General features: G+C 39.7%; 1 protein-coding gene across 1 annotated transcript in view; it reads right to left on the minus strand.

The window, feature by feature from the left end:
* Positions 1–968: 968 nt before the first annotated feature.
* tmtc3 (transmembrane O-mannosyltransferase targeting cadherins 3) overlaps positions 969–13,268 on the minus strand; it is a 126,487-nt gene continuing 114,187 nt past the window's right edge. Inside the window, exons 13-14 of the mRNA XM_056281440.1 lie at positions 6,642–6,868; positions 969–5,298 (exon numbers count right to left, since the gene is read on the minus strand). Of these exons, the coding sequence (XP_056137415.1) occupies positions 4,427–5,298; positions 6,642–6,868 (1,099 nt within the window). The 3' untranslated portion in view covers positions 969–4,426. The remainder of the gene's footprint in view (positions 5,299–6,641; positions 6,869–13,268) is intronic.

Genomic DNA, 13,268 nt, shown 5'->3' on the forward strand with positions numbered 1-13,268 from the left:
ATGCAGTGTGTACTGGGAGTAAAGTGGAACATACAGACTGATGTGTTCTCATTCAATGTCATCCTTAATGAAAGAGAAGCCGTTGACGAAGAGCTGATATGGTTTAGTGAGAAAGGTTAAAGTTCAAATAGGACAAAGTAATTTAGGAATGAAAGGTGAATGTTTGACGCAACCATCTTTTCTTGAGCGTCTAGTGGTCGTAGTTGACAGTAATTTCTAAATCACCATTGAAATGCTACACAAAAAAAAAAGATGTCTTAAACATTTAGAACAATATGTTGTTTTATAAATTCATCTAAATTTGAAATAACATATGGTATGTAAAAGTTAATTACCTGTTTATGAGAAAATTACAAGATTTATTAATTCTGGTCAAAACATGGCGAACATAAATCTGTAATTTTGGTGGCAGTGTAGCTGTAGCAGGAAAATTTGCTTCTTTCTTAATATCTTAAAAAACCTTTCCAGAGGAAATAGTTTGTGTTGTTGTGTAATCATATTGTAAATAAGATTTGTAAATATAACTTTTAGTTTCACAATGTTTTGGGTCATAATGACACCTACTGTTCAGATAAGTGAGCTACGTTGAATAAGCAAGATACTGGTCATGTGATCAAGTTAACTAATTTGAGAGGAAATGCGTACACGTACATTGCTGGAACCATATGAAGTTACACACAGAGTAAAGAGTCTGCAAAAGAAGAGTATCAGTGTGACATTAAAAAATAGTAATGGCTCCCAAATTTCTGGTCAGAAGGCACACACAGTATTTGTTTGTTAATCATCCTACCTTGTTGTAGTTCATTTATTGTTTCACAAGTTAATGTGAATGCAAGTTTCAAGAGGGCATTGATGCTAGTTTTAGTTGGTAAGCTACATGGCTAACTCAATCTTCATGGACACTAAAATATATTTTGCTAAGAAATGGCTATTGGCCAACAGAGACTCATTTTGCACTGATAATATGATAAAATTTAATTATTTCATTTCAGTTTTTCACGGTGTTTGAAGTTGTGAAAGAAGACAATAAAACACTTGTCAAACATCAGTCGGAACGTAGTTTTGTCTGTACCAAAAGAAAAACTTTGGGAGTAGTTACAGGTGTAACTTTAATTACAGTGAGATAATACACATCATAACTCCCTTCAGCCCTTTAGTCTATAGCTGACCTTGCACTCAGATTTCTTAAGGGGGTAAAGAATCTCCTTTGAACTTTTCCTCTTCCTCCCTACAATTCCTCTCTGAGGTGGAGCAACAGTACAGCAAAAATATGGGAAACCTAGTAAAATGTAGGGCTTAAGATGTTACTTTGTACAAATCTTTAACAAATATAGTCTGCAAATACAGTTTAAGTTGACAATGCAATGCTTTCTGATAAAAAAATAAATAAAAATCACACAAGGCCTGTGAAACTGTACACATCTTCATGAACATTTTCCTCCATGGACATTCTTCAACACTTACATATGTGCTGTAAACTTTTGTCTATAGTCCCTAGGAGTGAACACATTGTGAGCATTGGGATACTCCATGTGAATGGAATCCTTAACTTTAGCAGAGTTTGTGCCATGCCCCAACTTATTGAGCCTCATGATAGTACTGAGTCCAAACAGACAGTTGAGAAACTTAGGACCAGAGCTTGTTAAGCCAACGGGACGGGTAAGAAAAATGACAAATTGATACCAAGACAGCAAGGTTCATAGTTGAAAAATGCTATTGAGCTTTTTTTTCCTTTTTAAATTAGTTTATCTTCATAATCTTATTTTCCTGGGAGCTGGCTTGCAACACAGTATTTCCCACAGCTCCGTTTCACATTAATGGATTCCCTGGAATCACACCGGGAAGCTGCCCAGTGCAACCAGTCTTTCATGCTTGGCCAGTAACCTGCTTCACTGCAACACTTGGGTGTTCGTGTTAAAGAACTACTTAAAAATATTTGTCAAGGGGAGGTGGTAGTGTTACCATACTCCATTCAGACAGGAGTGTGAGGATTGCTTCAGTGGTTTCAAGATTGAACCAAGGCACTTCCACAACTAGATATGACTGAACTTTAAGACTTAGGTTAGAGTTCAGTATAGTGGAGAGTGGGCAATATGACTATAAGCCGGGCCATATCATACTGTAAACTAAAGATGATTCTTCCTAACAAAAACAATCCGGTTACAATGATCTAAAATGTCATTGCCAAATCTATCAGGACCCACTAACAATATTTGTACATACTTTCTCTGTTCTACACAAGGTGTTTTGTCACCACTGTAATTCCCAAGGAGCATAACAGACTCCCTGATGGGATATGGGATGATTCCAATCCAATAATGCATTTCATGAATGCATCACACTGTAAACAGAAAGGGAATAAACAAGGAGTAGTTACAAGAATGAGATTTTCCTGCCTTTATTAATCCACCTTGAACCCTCCACCAAGGTTTACTGTTATAAAAGAGAAACAGATTTCTGTTAAGTTGTATAAAATCAAACAACCATTCTGCAGATTGCAGTGAATCACATGATATGCAATTAGATGCTTTCTCTTTTTTTCATAGCTATACCTATTTTTATGACTGATGGCAGTGCAAATCCATCACTAGTGTTCAAACAGAAATGGGATGTTAGTTGAGCACAGCAACCATCTGTGAGACATTTTACAAATAAAATCTGACATGTAGTGAAATTAGTAGAAGTAAAACAATGTACCGTAAGTTTAAACAAACAAAATATTTGTTTGCAGTGCATATAAAATAATAAATAATATTGAAAAAACAGAAGCATCTGTACATATAACCAACCAAAACATTTTCAGAACTCAATAAGGACAATACATAGTGATGCTAAAACTAAGTCTGAGCCTCATAGCTATCATATGCCATCCCACATAGTATACTGTCTTACACTACAACAATTATTTTTGTCCAATGTAAATTATTTGATGTAGTCACAGCACAGTGGCCAATTATTCTTTTGTAAGAGAAAATATTGGAGTTGACCATCAGAGCTGAGCAGGTATTCAATAAAAACTTAAACTGAAGTAAAACCAAATTAAATTTTCGCTCTTAATTTGCTAATGACCATGACGAATTGAACCGTGCAGACCTGCCTCATGGAGAAAAACAGAACAAACAAAGGATGTTAACAGCCATTAGCTTACTTTAAGATAGTGTCACTTGAATTGTAATAGAAAATGTCTTTCTGATGAACTGATCTGTTATTTGCAAGTATCATAGAGCTTCTCCAAGAACCCCCCCCCCCAAAAAGCCATCTTTTCAAATGCCCCAATTGCAGCTCGTTAGACTGTACAAGGCTAAGAAATACAGTCAGATGGTTTCACAGCTGAAATGTTGAATGCAGGTGTTAAAAATTTAGACATATACAACTGTGTAAAACCACTGCAAATATCTTAATGTACTGTATTTCAACCTGCATGAAACAGTGAGGCAAAGGTCACCATACTGCAGTACCACAAAAGAATGAGACTGTTTTTGTTCAAGTATGCTCTAAAATTGCCACTTTCAAGAGGAATGGGTTTCTGCAAATGAGGAGCACACAAGACCTGAGGCTGAGGTTGAACAAGTCACCAAACGTCACACAATACTGCTATTACCACAATCCAACCCATGTGCATTTTCTTTTCTTATTTTTTCTAAGCGTAAAACCAAAGAGGGGGGTTGTGGTGAAATAACACTGAAGGGTGGGCATGTGTGTGAAAATGTTCCTGTGACAAATTGAGAGCGATAATGGTCTTCAGATGAGATTACAATCAAATTTAGACATGAAGGGAGTTAGCTGTAAGTCCCACAGCTGATGACGTAGTACAAGAAATCCAGAGTGAGATCAATAAAGACAAAACAGCAGAATGCCACCTAAGCTTTGCTCGTGTGTGGTGTAGATATACTGTTATTTTGCTATTCATGGAGCACAAGTTATTTTGAGGTGTATACTCTTTCAGATACCATCCTGTCTTGAGGGAAGCCAGGGAACAAGTCATTTCCTTTAATTGTCTGTGATACAATCGTTTCATTTACAAAAAAAAAAATGCATAGGAGTGACTCACATCTTAGAGAAAAGAATCCAGTGATTAACAATGACAACACATGGTGAAACAAGATCCACAAATATATGTTGTGCAAGATGAAATTCAGATGAAGTACACACCTTGGCATCTAATACGAATCTGTGGTAACATTAAGTTTTAAAGAGCTTCATCCCATTTTTCACCCTAATTGTTATACATGCCATATGTATTACATGATCTCCCTTGTTTTCATGATTGGTGCTAAAAGAACAGGACCAAGCAAAATATCCCGCAAACACAACAAAAAGGCAACGATTAAAGAAAACACATTGCTATTGGAGGGAGGAGAGTGTTGCAGTCTGATCTTGAAGCATTAAAGAGCCCTACAAAGTCTTGCTAAAAATCAAATCAGTGTCAATCTCCACTTAATATACGCTCAATCTCCTCTAGTCTCTTCAAGGCAGCCTCCCTTTTCCTCTCAATATCTTTAATCTCTTTATTGGACTTACTCTTAGTCCGCTTGTCAGCCTGGCCTCTGTCCAGCCGCCTTGATTGGTCCTCATCCCCGAGGCTTTCTGCAGAGGATTTCCGTACATTCTTCTCAGCCCCAGCCCCCTTTCCAAAAGCAGTGGTACCCCTCCCTTCCTGCCCACCTTCAACAACCTCCCCCACCCCCTTATTTAGATTCTTCTCCTTCTCTTCCTTAGCTGAGGTGGTGGCACCCTCTACTGAGCTTAGTGGCTGCCCTGCCGCACTCATGGCAGCCATCTTATTACGTACGATAATCAAGTGACGACGTACATACTCCTCGTTTGGCGCCAGAGCCAAGGTTTCCTCCAGGCAACGTTCAGCACGTGGCAAGTCACGCTCCTCAAAATAAACCACGCACAAGTTGTGCTTGCCTTGCACATTGGTGGGATCCATGCGCAAGATGTGCTCAAAGCATGCCTTTGCACCACGTGTGTCCTTCTTATGGTTCATTAGGATGTCTCCTTTCAAGATCAGGCCCTTGACATGCTCTGGGTGGTAGCGAAGTAACTCGTCTAGCACAGGCAGTGCGTCCATTTCACGCTTAGACTGCGAATAGAGCAACGCCAGATTGAAAAGGGCGCTACGGAAGCCGGGCTGCAAACCAATAGCCCTCCGCATCCACCGCTCAGCTGCGGCGTTCTCGTTGGCATCCATGGCCAGCATGCCGAGGTTGAAGTAGCCATTAGCATCATCTGGCTCCTCCTCCACATAGATCAGGAAACGACGGTTAGCCTCAGGGTGGAACATGGGTTCACCTGGGACAGGTACCAGACAAACGATAAAAAGAGAATATAAGGAATTTAGACCAGATTGACAACTGGGGAAAAAAAAACTGGCATTTTTGGTAGGAGGACTGACCAGGAGCTTGAAGGCCAATTCCAGCGAAATACATTTTTTACTAGCTGTCTGGACAGATTGGAGACATTAGGGGTCTATACATAGGTAAAGTTAAATGTCAAAATATTTGGTTACAGATATCTTTTTATTTATATTGTATAGTCCAAATCTCTTACTTAGAGCTTAATTTAGAATTTTAAATGAAAAAATTTGCTAAAAACCCAGATGTATTTTACATTAGTGGCCACTACATCCTCTCAAGGCTTACAGGCTTACACTTGCTAGTCTGGTGTGCTGGTAGCTAGAGTCATTGAAAATATGCAATTTGCCACTTAAAATCTCTGAAAAGGGAAAATGTAATATGCTACCCGGTGACTCATTTCTCCTGGCCTATAAAAGACCTGTACAATAGTAAAAGCAACTACAAAAGTAATCATGATTTCAATATGATTTGGACGCTATTGTCTTTATTATGCATGTGGAACAAAAGTGTCAAAAATGACATTCGTTTGCATGTAAATCTTCAGGAATGGAACTTTGCTTTGTAGTCTCTCTTTGTTGTCAAATCTAACAGCATTCAACTCCAACTTACTTCAACCTCAGACCATCCCTACACCAAAGATACAACAGAGAAGAGTAGAAAACAGAGACACAGAGTAAAATTTAGGTGACTAAGATGAAAAAGGCATATGCTGAACAAAATTTAAAGTAGTGTATCATAGACCCATGTAGTCATTCTTAAATCTGTTGAAACATGCCTACGCGAAACAAGATTGATGGGTGTGACCTTACTTTAACTGACGTTTGATGACTCAGTGAACTATTTGCCATTGTATGTACTTGGATTGTTTGTACTGCAGCGAGAATTTGGTGCTGTTGAACAGTACATAAAAGAATGTCAAAAACTGAAATACCTGACTTAAGCCTTCTGAAACCAACAATCACACCTGGTTAAAACAATATTGCATCATAAACGTTTATTTTTTTAGCGGTACTGGGAACATGACAAACAGGGAACTTGGCAAGCACAACATAACTGACAAAGGCAGTTTTTAAGAGCACCACCCCACCCTTAGGGTACAATCAGGTCATTTGCTTTAACTGTTATCTTTTGACAAACGACAGGGAGGAGAAAGTGGCACATTTTCATTGATCCATAACCATCACGCTTTCAACTGGCCATCATATCCTTGTTTCATGATGACAGAAACCTGGATTGGACTAAAATATAACTGTTACTTTCCCATTCACAGCCACTCACCAGATTCTTGCATCAGAAGGGCTGAGTTAAAGAGTGCCAGCTTGTGGCGTGGGTTAAGCTCCAGGGCTTGGTTGAAGTTCTTTAGGGCCTCTGAGGGCTCTTTCATCTCAATGTTGACAATGGCCAGGTTGTACCACAGGTCAGCATTGGTGCGGTCCAGCTCCAGTGCTCTTAGGTAGGCCTCCCGGGCCTCTGTGGGCTTGTTCATCTTCAATAGGAGCTCCCCTCTGTGTTTGGAACAAGGACATAAAGTTTCATAGCTGCGAAGCACAACTCCTTTAACAAAATTGTGTGTATTCTGTTTTTAAAAAGAGTTGTAGATTTTGAGAGCTTTTCAGTGCATTTGCTGCCTGTTGTCTCAAATGGGTATACACACAATAAACAGACACACACTTATAATAATTCTAAACAGTGATTGTGTGACTGTTGTGAACAGAAGGAAAAAGGATCATTGTCTTCAGTTTGTAATTGGTAGTAGGCCTAGCATTGATCTGGCATATTTACAAAACCAGGCATAACAGAAAAGGAGAACAGAGGTATTGGGTAATAAAGGACAACATTGCTCAAATGAAATACCGAACAAGCTCTGTACAGTCTTGTTTGTGCCGCCTGTTGAAAGCCGCACATTAAAATGGAATATCACTCAATTCAAGCATTCTTGTTACTCCCACACCATACTTACTGGCTTGAAAAATCAATGACTTATATCGACATCTCTGTAAAGTAGCTCTCCCATATTGGGGATGGCTGGCAATACATAATATCAAATCAATTTTGTGCTGTCAATGTGACTATGGTTCCACTCTGCTTTCAAAAACCCCAAGTCTGATGATAACTTTGGGGGTTCATTTTTATAATACTTTTTTAATAATAATAATAATTATATTATAATAATAGTTAAATAATAATAAGAATTAATAATAATAATTAATATAAATAAATATATAAATATTAAGAATTTATTACTGTGTTTTTAATTATTTTAAAAGTAATCTACTACGGTCCGCGGTGGTGTAGCGGTCTAAGCATCGGCTCTGTGTCGATGCAGTTGCCCACTGGGGACTGGGGTTCGCGCCCCGGTCTCGTCAGATCCGACTATGGCCGGACTCGACGAAGCAGCGATCATTGGCAACGCTGTCTTCGGGAGGGGGCGGAGTCGGCTTGTGTTCGTCACGTGAATGCGTCTCTGTGTGTGTCGGAAAAACAGTGGTTCGGCTTGGAGTCGCCTTGTCACGAAAGTGGCGAGGCGGTCTCCTTCGAGACTGCCGGCCGGAGAGATGCAGTTAGTGAACGCATACAGTGCGAGGGTGGGTGTTTGAATTAAAATAGGGATCGATTGGCCACTAAATTGGGAGAAAAAAGGGAAAAATCAGAAATAAATTTATATTAAAAAAAAAATCTACTACTACTTTCGGCTGCTCCCGTTAGGGGTCGCCACAGCGGATCATCCGAATTATTTTAATAGTAATAATAATTATTATTATTTTTGTATGACCACAATTCTACCCCAGCTTTACAAGACAAGACTGGCATCAGGTCAGCATTATAAAATGGCTAGTTCCAATCCTTGTCTTTGACTGACTGAGCCAAGTTCAAAACCATTGTAAAATACAAGGTAAATCAGGGGCGTCCGGGTAGAATAGCGGTCTATTCCGTTGCCTACTAACACGGGATTCGCCGGTTCAAATCCCCGTGTTACCTCCGGCTTGGTCAGGCATCCCTGCAGACATTGGCTGTGTCTGCGTGTAGGAAGCTGGATGTGGGTATGTATCCTGGTCGCTGCAATAGCGCCTCCTCTGGTTGTTTGGGGGGGAGGGGGAACTGGAGGGAATAGCATGATCCTCTCACGCGCTATGTCCCCCTGGCGAAACTCCTCACTGTCAGGTGAAAAGAAGCGGGCTGGCGACTCCCATGTATCGGAGGAGACATGTGGTAGTCCTCAGCCCTCCCCGGATCGGCAGAGGGAGTGGAGCAGCGGGGGTGGAGCAGCTCGGAAGAGTGGGGTAATTGGCCTGGTACAATCGGGGAGAAAAAGGAGGGAAAAAAAAACTTGGTAAACCCACACCTGTGACCTCATATCAAAATCAATGCACAAATCTCGTGAGTTCAGTTTTCACTATGTATTAGTCTGTATTAGTCTGACAAGATAATGATGACAACGCGTAGCACCGTATTTTGGAAACGACAACAATGGCAGTGTTGGGAGAGGTTAGTGTCAATGCTGCTATATAATTAATTTTAGCAAGTATATTTAAAAAGATGGTAATAATTATGTACAGACATACAAACTAACTACATTGATGACTTGCTAGCGGTAGTGTTAGTTACCAGCAGAACGGTTTGTGTGAAAATGTGGCACTCTGGTTCTATCCCATGGGGTTTTTGGCTGTGACTGATTAAAGGTTGATCCAAATGCCTACAAAGTAATGTTGGTCTATATCCAATGACAATGCCCCTGAACACAAACAAATGCCTACTGAGCTGTGCCAGAACACAATCAGCAAAATTAAATTTGAGTTAACTTTTTTTTAACTGTTAAACAGAAAATGGGCCTCATTTATGAAAATTTCTTGTGCATAATTTTGTACTTACACACCCATGGAATATTTCAGCCCTCTAATTGGCTCATAGAGAAGATGTACAACTAAGGTACCCCCCAAATTTAGACACCTGTTGGCTAAGATGTCTTTACATGCTTCGGTGAATGCTAGATGAAAGACAATAGGATGTCAGGGGGAAGGAAGTACAATAACCATCAGGCTTTAGTGCCATCTGTAAGACAAACTTAAGGGATGTAAGAAAAAATGGTGTGTAGGACCATTTCATAAATGAGAGTCAATGGGCCTCATTCATCAATTTGTATGTGCAAATTGGTTCTTACACACCCATGGGATTTTTTAGCCCTGAAGTTTGTCTCAGAGACCAATGTAGAACCTGGGTAACCCCTGAATTTAGACACCAACTGGCTAACACTAATGTCTTGCAAGCCTGGGTGACAGCTCGTTCCAAGAGGTAGACAATAGATGTTAGGGGGAAGGAATTACAAATACCATCTGGCTTTGCTTTTGACTGTCAGGCCATCTTGAGAGCTAAAAAAATTCCATGGGTGTGTAAGAATAAATTTGTACCTACAAACAATTGATGAATGAGAGCCAATATGAGCAGCAGTTTTCATAAATAGCATGATGAGAATAACATCCTTTTTCTACCTACGAAACATTGCTAAAATTTGGGCTTTTCTGTCCATGGCTGATGCGGAGACCCTGATCCATGTTTTTGTTTCATCCAGATTACTGCAATGTCCTTTTATCTGGCCTGCCACGTACTAGCACTAAAAACCTGTTGGTTCAAAATGCTGCTGCTAGAATGTGAACTAAAACAAAAAGGTTAGACCATATCACACTGATTCTAGCCTCCCTTCACTGGCTCCCCATTCATGCTAGATCTGACTTTCAAATGCTACTTTTTATCCTATAAAATATTTATTGGGCTTGCCTGTTCACATTTGTCAGAACTTATACAGCCTTATATACCTTTCGTGCCATTTGTTCTCAAGGCGCAGGCCTCCTCTCTGATCCAAGAGTGAAAAAGAATCCTGCAGGATGCAGAGCCTTCTCTTACCCTGCCCCCTTCCTTTGGATATAGTCTCCCAGCCGACATCAGGGAAACTGATACTGTAGATTCTTTCAAATCTAAACTAAAAACCCATCTCTTCTCATTAATTTTCCCATAGCCGTTATATATCTGATAGTTTGACTTCTTTCAGAGCTTTGTCACAACTATCCTCTTTTGGGAGGGTCTCAGTCTCAAGGCATTTATAACTGTAGGTCTTAGCAGTAATCTCATGTTCTTGTCCTGCCAATGCGAGTGTTCCTACATTTTTCTGAAAGCATACCTTCATTCTAACCTTTTTTTTGTATCTCTGAACACGAGTGCCCATGTTGTGCACCTGCCCCCCCTCCCTTTCTCTGTCTCTGTCTTTTTCACTTTTCAGGACCAATTTTCTTCCTCTATGGACCGCCTGGTGACCGTGGATCATCTCTCTATATCCACCGCCTGATGACTTCAGATCCTGTTTGTGCTACGTCCTGTCTTCCCTTGGTCACAGTCCCGCCCTCCTGGAGATTTAGGCTATCTGCCTCATGTGTCCATGCAAAGTCTATTTTCTCAACGGCCCCACTGAGCAGAGCTGGTTTTGTGGAGCGGGGTCCCGCCAGTTCTCGACTCCATCTGTGGGGTTCCTGATGTTGTCTTTGATGGTCAAAGATTCAGTAAATTTGTCTTGCACTCTCTTTACAGTTTTATTACCCAGTACATTTAAATTTGCTAAATTTGACGCATTAACTGTATGTATTCTACATTACCTCACTCTGTGTAATCTATGATGTTACATTATAATTATGTTACTTTTGTGTATTTTGTGCATTGGACGGACACCTATTGCATGTCTGTCTGTCCTGGAAGACGGACTCATCCTCTGTTGTTCTTCCTGATGTTTCTCCCATTTTTTTCCTGATAAGGTTTTTCTTGTGGTGTTTGTCCTTATTTGGGTCTAAGATTCAAGGATAGAGGGTATCAGTTGTTGTATATCGTACTGATTTTAAAGCCGTTTGGGACTACCTTGTGATTTTGGGCTGTACAAATAAACTTGACTTAACATAACCCTTGATTTTAAAACTGTGGCCAAAGACGAGCTAAACCAGTTCCTCTGCCAGTTTTATGTGACCATGAAGAATGAGAAAAGTGAGCCTTGTGGATTTAATAGCTATATGTAGGCCTACACATAGGGTTGAACAGGTACAAAAACAACCCTCCACTAGTCTATACTGGAGTCTGCCGTAAGATACCAAGTTTACCAGCAAAAAAATTATTTTAATGGACTAGGGAAAAAAATTGTGCAGGGAAGGAATGACAAATCAAATCAACCCCAAGCCTTAATGGAGGCAGACTGTTTGAATGTCAAGCATTCTCAGATGCTAGCTAAAGAAGGCAACCACCAGCTGAAGCCTGAATCATTTATCATCTGTAAATATATGAATGATTTAAGTATGCCAGCCTAGCACTCAATGAATTGGCTTAATACCATAAACATCCAAATGAAAGAAACAAAGACAGCAACAAAAAGAGAGAGGATTTACCAACAAACCTGTCGCCTCATTGGAGAAGCCTTTTCTCTCCATACAAGGGGGACTTGTTATTATACCAACAACATATGGTAAATTGACAGTTTAGGTACCACTATACCAGGTAGGTATAGTGGCCACGATGTTTCTCACTCCATTTTGTCCTTTACACAAGCTGCAACATAACGTTTGCCAGTAGCATTAAGTGCTACATAGTAGCCACTATTATTCAAGTTACATTATAGTGTGCCACAAAACTCAATTGTGGTTACAATGTTGCGACTAGAATATCATGCATGCTTATTTTTCTTTTCCCTTGAGGTATACCAAAGAACCCATGGGAGTGAACTTCAAAAGCTCCACATTGCTGAGAATTTGCAAAGGAATTGGCACCAAAACAATTTCCACAAACCATTGCTTGCAGAGCACCACTGTACAGAAACTCTTTGATGCTGGCCTGGAAGCAAGAGAAATCATGGCAGTGACTGGTCACAAATGTGAATTCTTAATGGTGCCTGTACCATACTGAACATAGATTGTGCAGCACTATCTTTTCTTCTAGCATTGCACCACCAAAATGCATTTGTTCTGAACCAGACACTTCCATTGTGCCAGTGAAAAAAAGTGCAACAATGACTTAGCACCACTTTAACTTTGTATATGATGACTTTTAAAGAATGTTAGGCTATATATAGAGACCCTGTTGCTTGGCAACAGCTCAGTTAAGTTTTTATTCAGAAACTATATTCCTTCAAGAAGGACATTATACAAGCGATAATCCACAACAAGGTGTGCATTAAAGGATTTTAGTGCACAACTTAGAGAATGGGTTCATGGTATCTTACCAAAGATACCATATTCCCGTACCAAAGGATTAAAATTAAAGCATTCACTTATTTTTTGTTGAATATTTCAGATTCAAAATTAAAAGGTTATGAGAAGCAAAACTTAGCTGCTGAAATAACTTTGAATGTTGAGTAAAATTTACTTTGAATGTGCTTGCTACTGAATCAGTGTGTTACCATGGTTACATAGCAAATTTGTGGCCAGTGCATGAATTTACAACAGTGATTAAACTTTACACAAACTACTATGTCTGCATAACAGTTTTAACACAGACTCTCCAGCCAATCAGAAACCAGTATTCTCCATGACCATGGTATGACTGTTATTATTACATGAACTGAAAATGATATAACGTCTTTATAATGTGTGAGGCGCAACACAGGGGTAGATAGATGTACCTAATAAACTGCAACTCAGTGCATTTGTAGCCCTAGTCTTCTTTCATGAACAAAACAAGTAAATCAGCCCAGAAGGGAAGGATTCGTGCCTACAAAAAAAGGGTCAAGAGTGGATATTTAAAAAGAAGTAGAACATGCACATCGCAAAAAACTATAAATCAGGTGCTGGACCAAAAAAAAACTATAATTAAGATAAACAAAGGTCCACACACTGTAGCTCCCAAATATGCAATTTATTCGCACATCAAAAAAGTGACGTT

Source organism: Lampris incognitus, chromosome 6, assembly GCF_029633865.1.
Source record: "Lampris incognitus isolate fLamInc1 chromosome 6, fLamInc1.hap2, whole genome shotgun sequence".
NCBI lineage: Eukaryota > Metazoa > Chordata > Actinopteri > Lampriformes > Lampridae > Lampris > Lampris incognitus.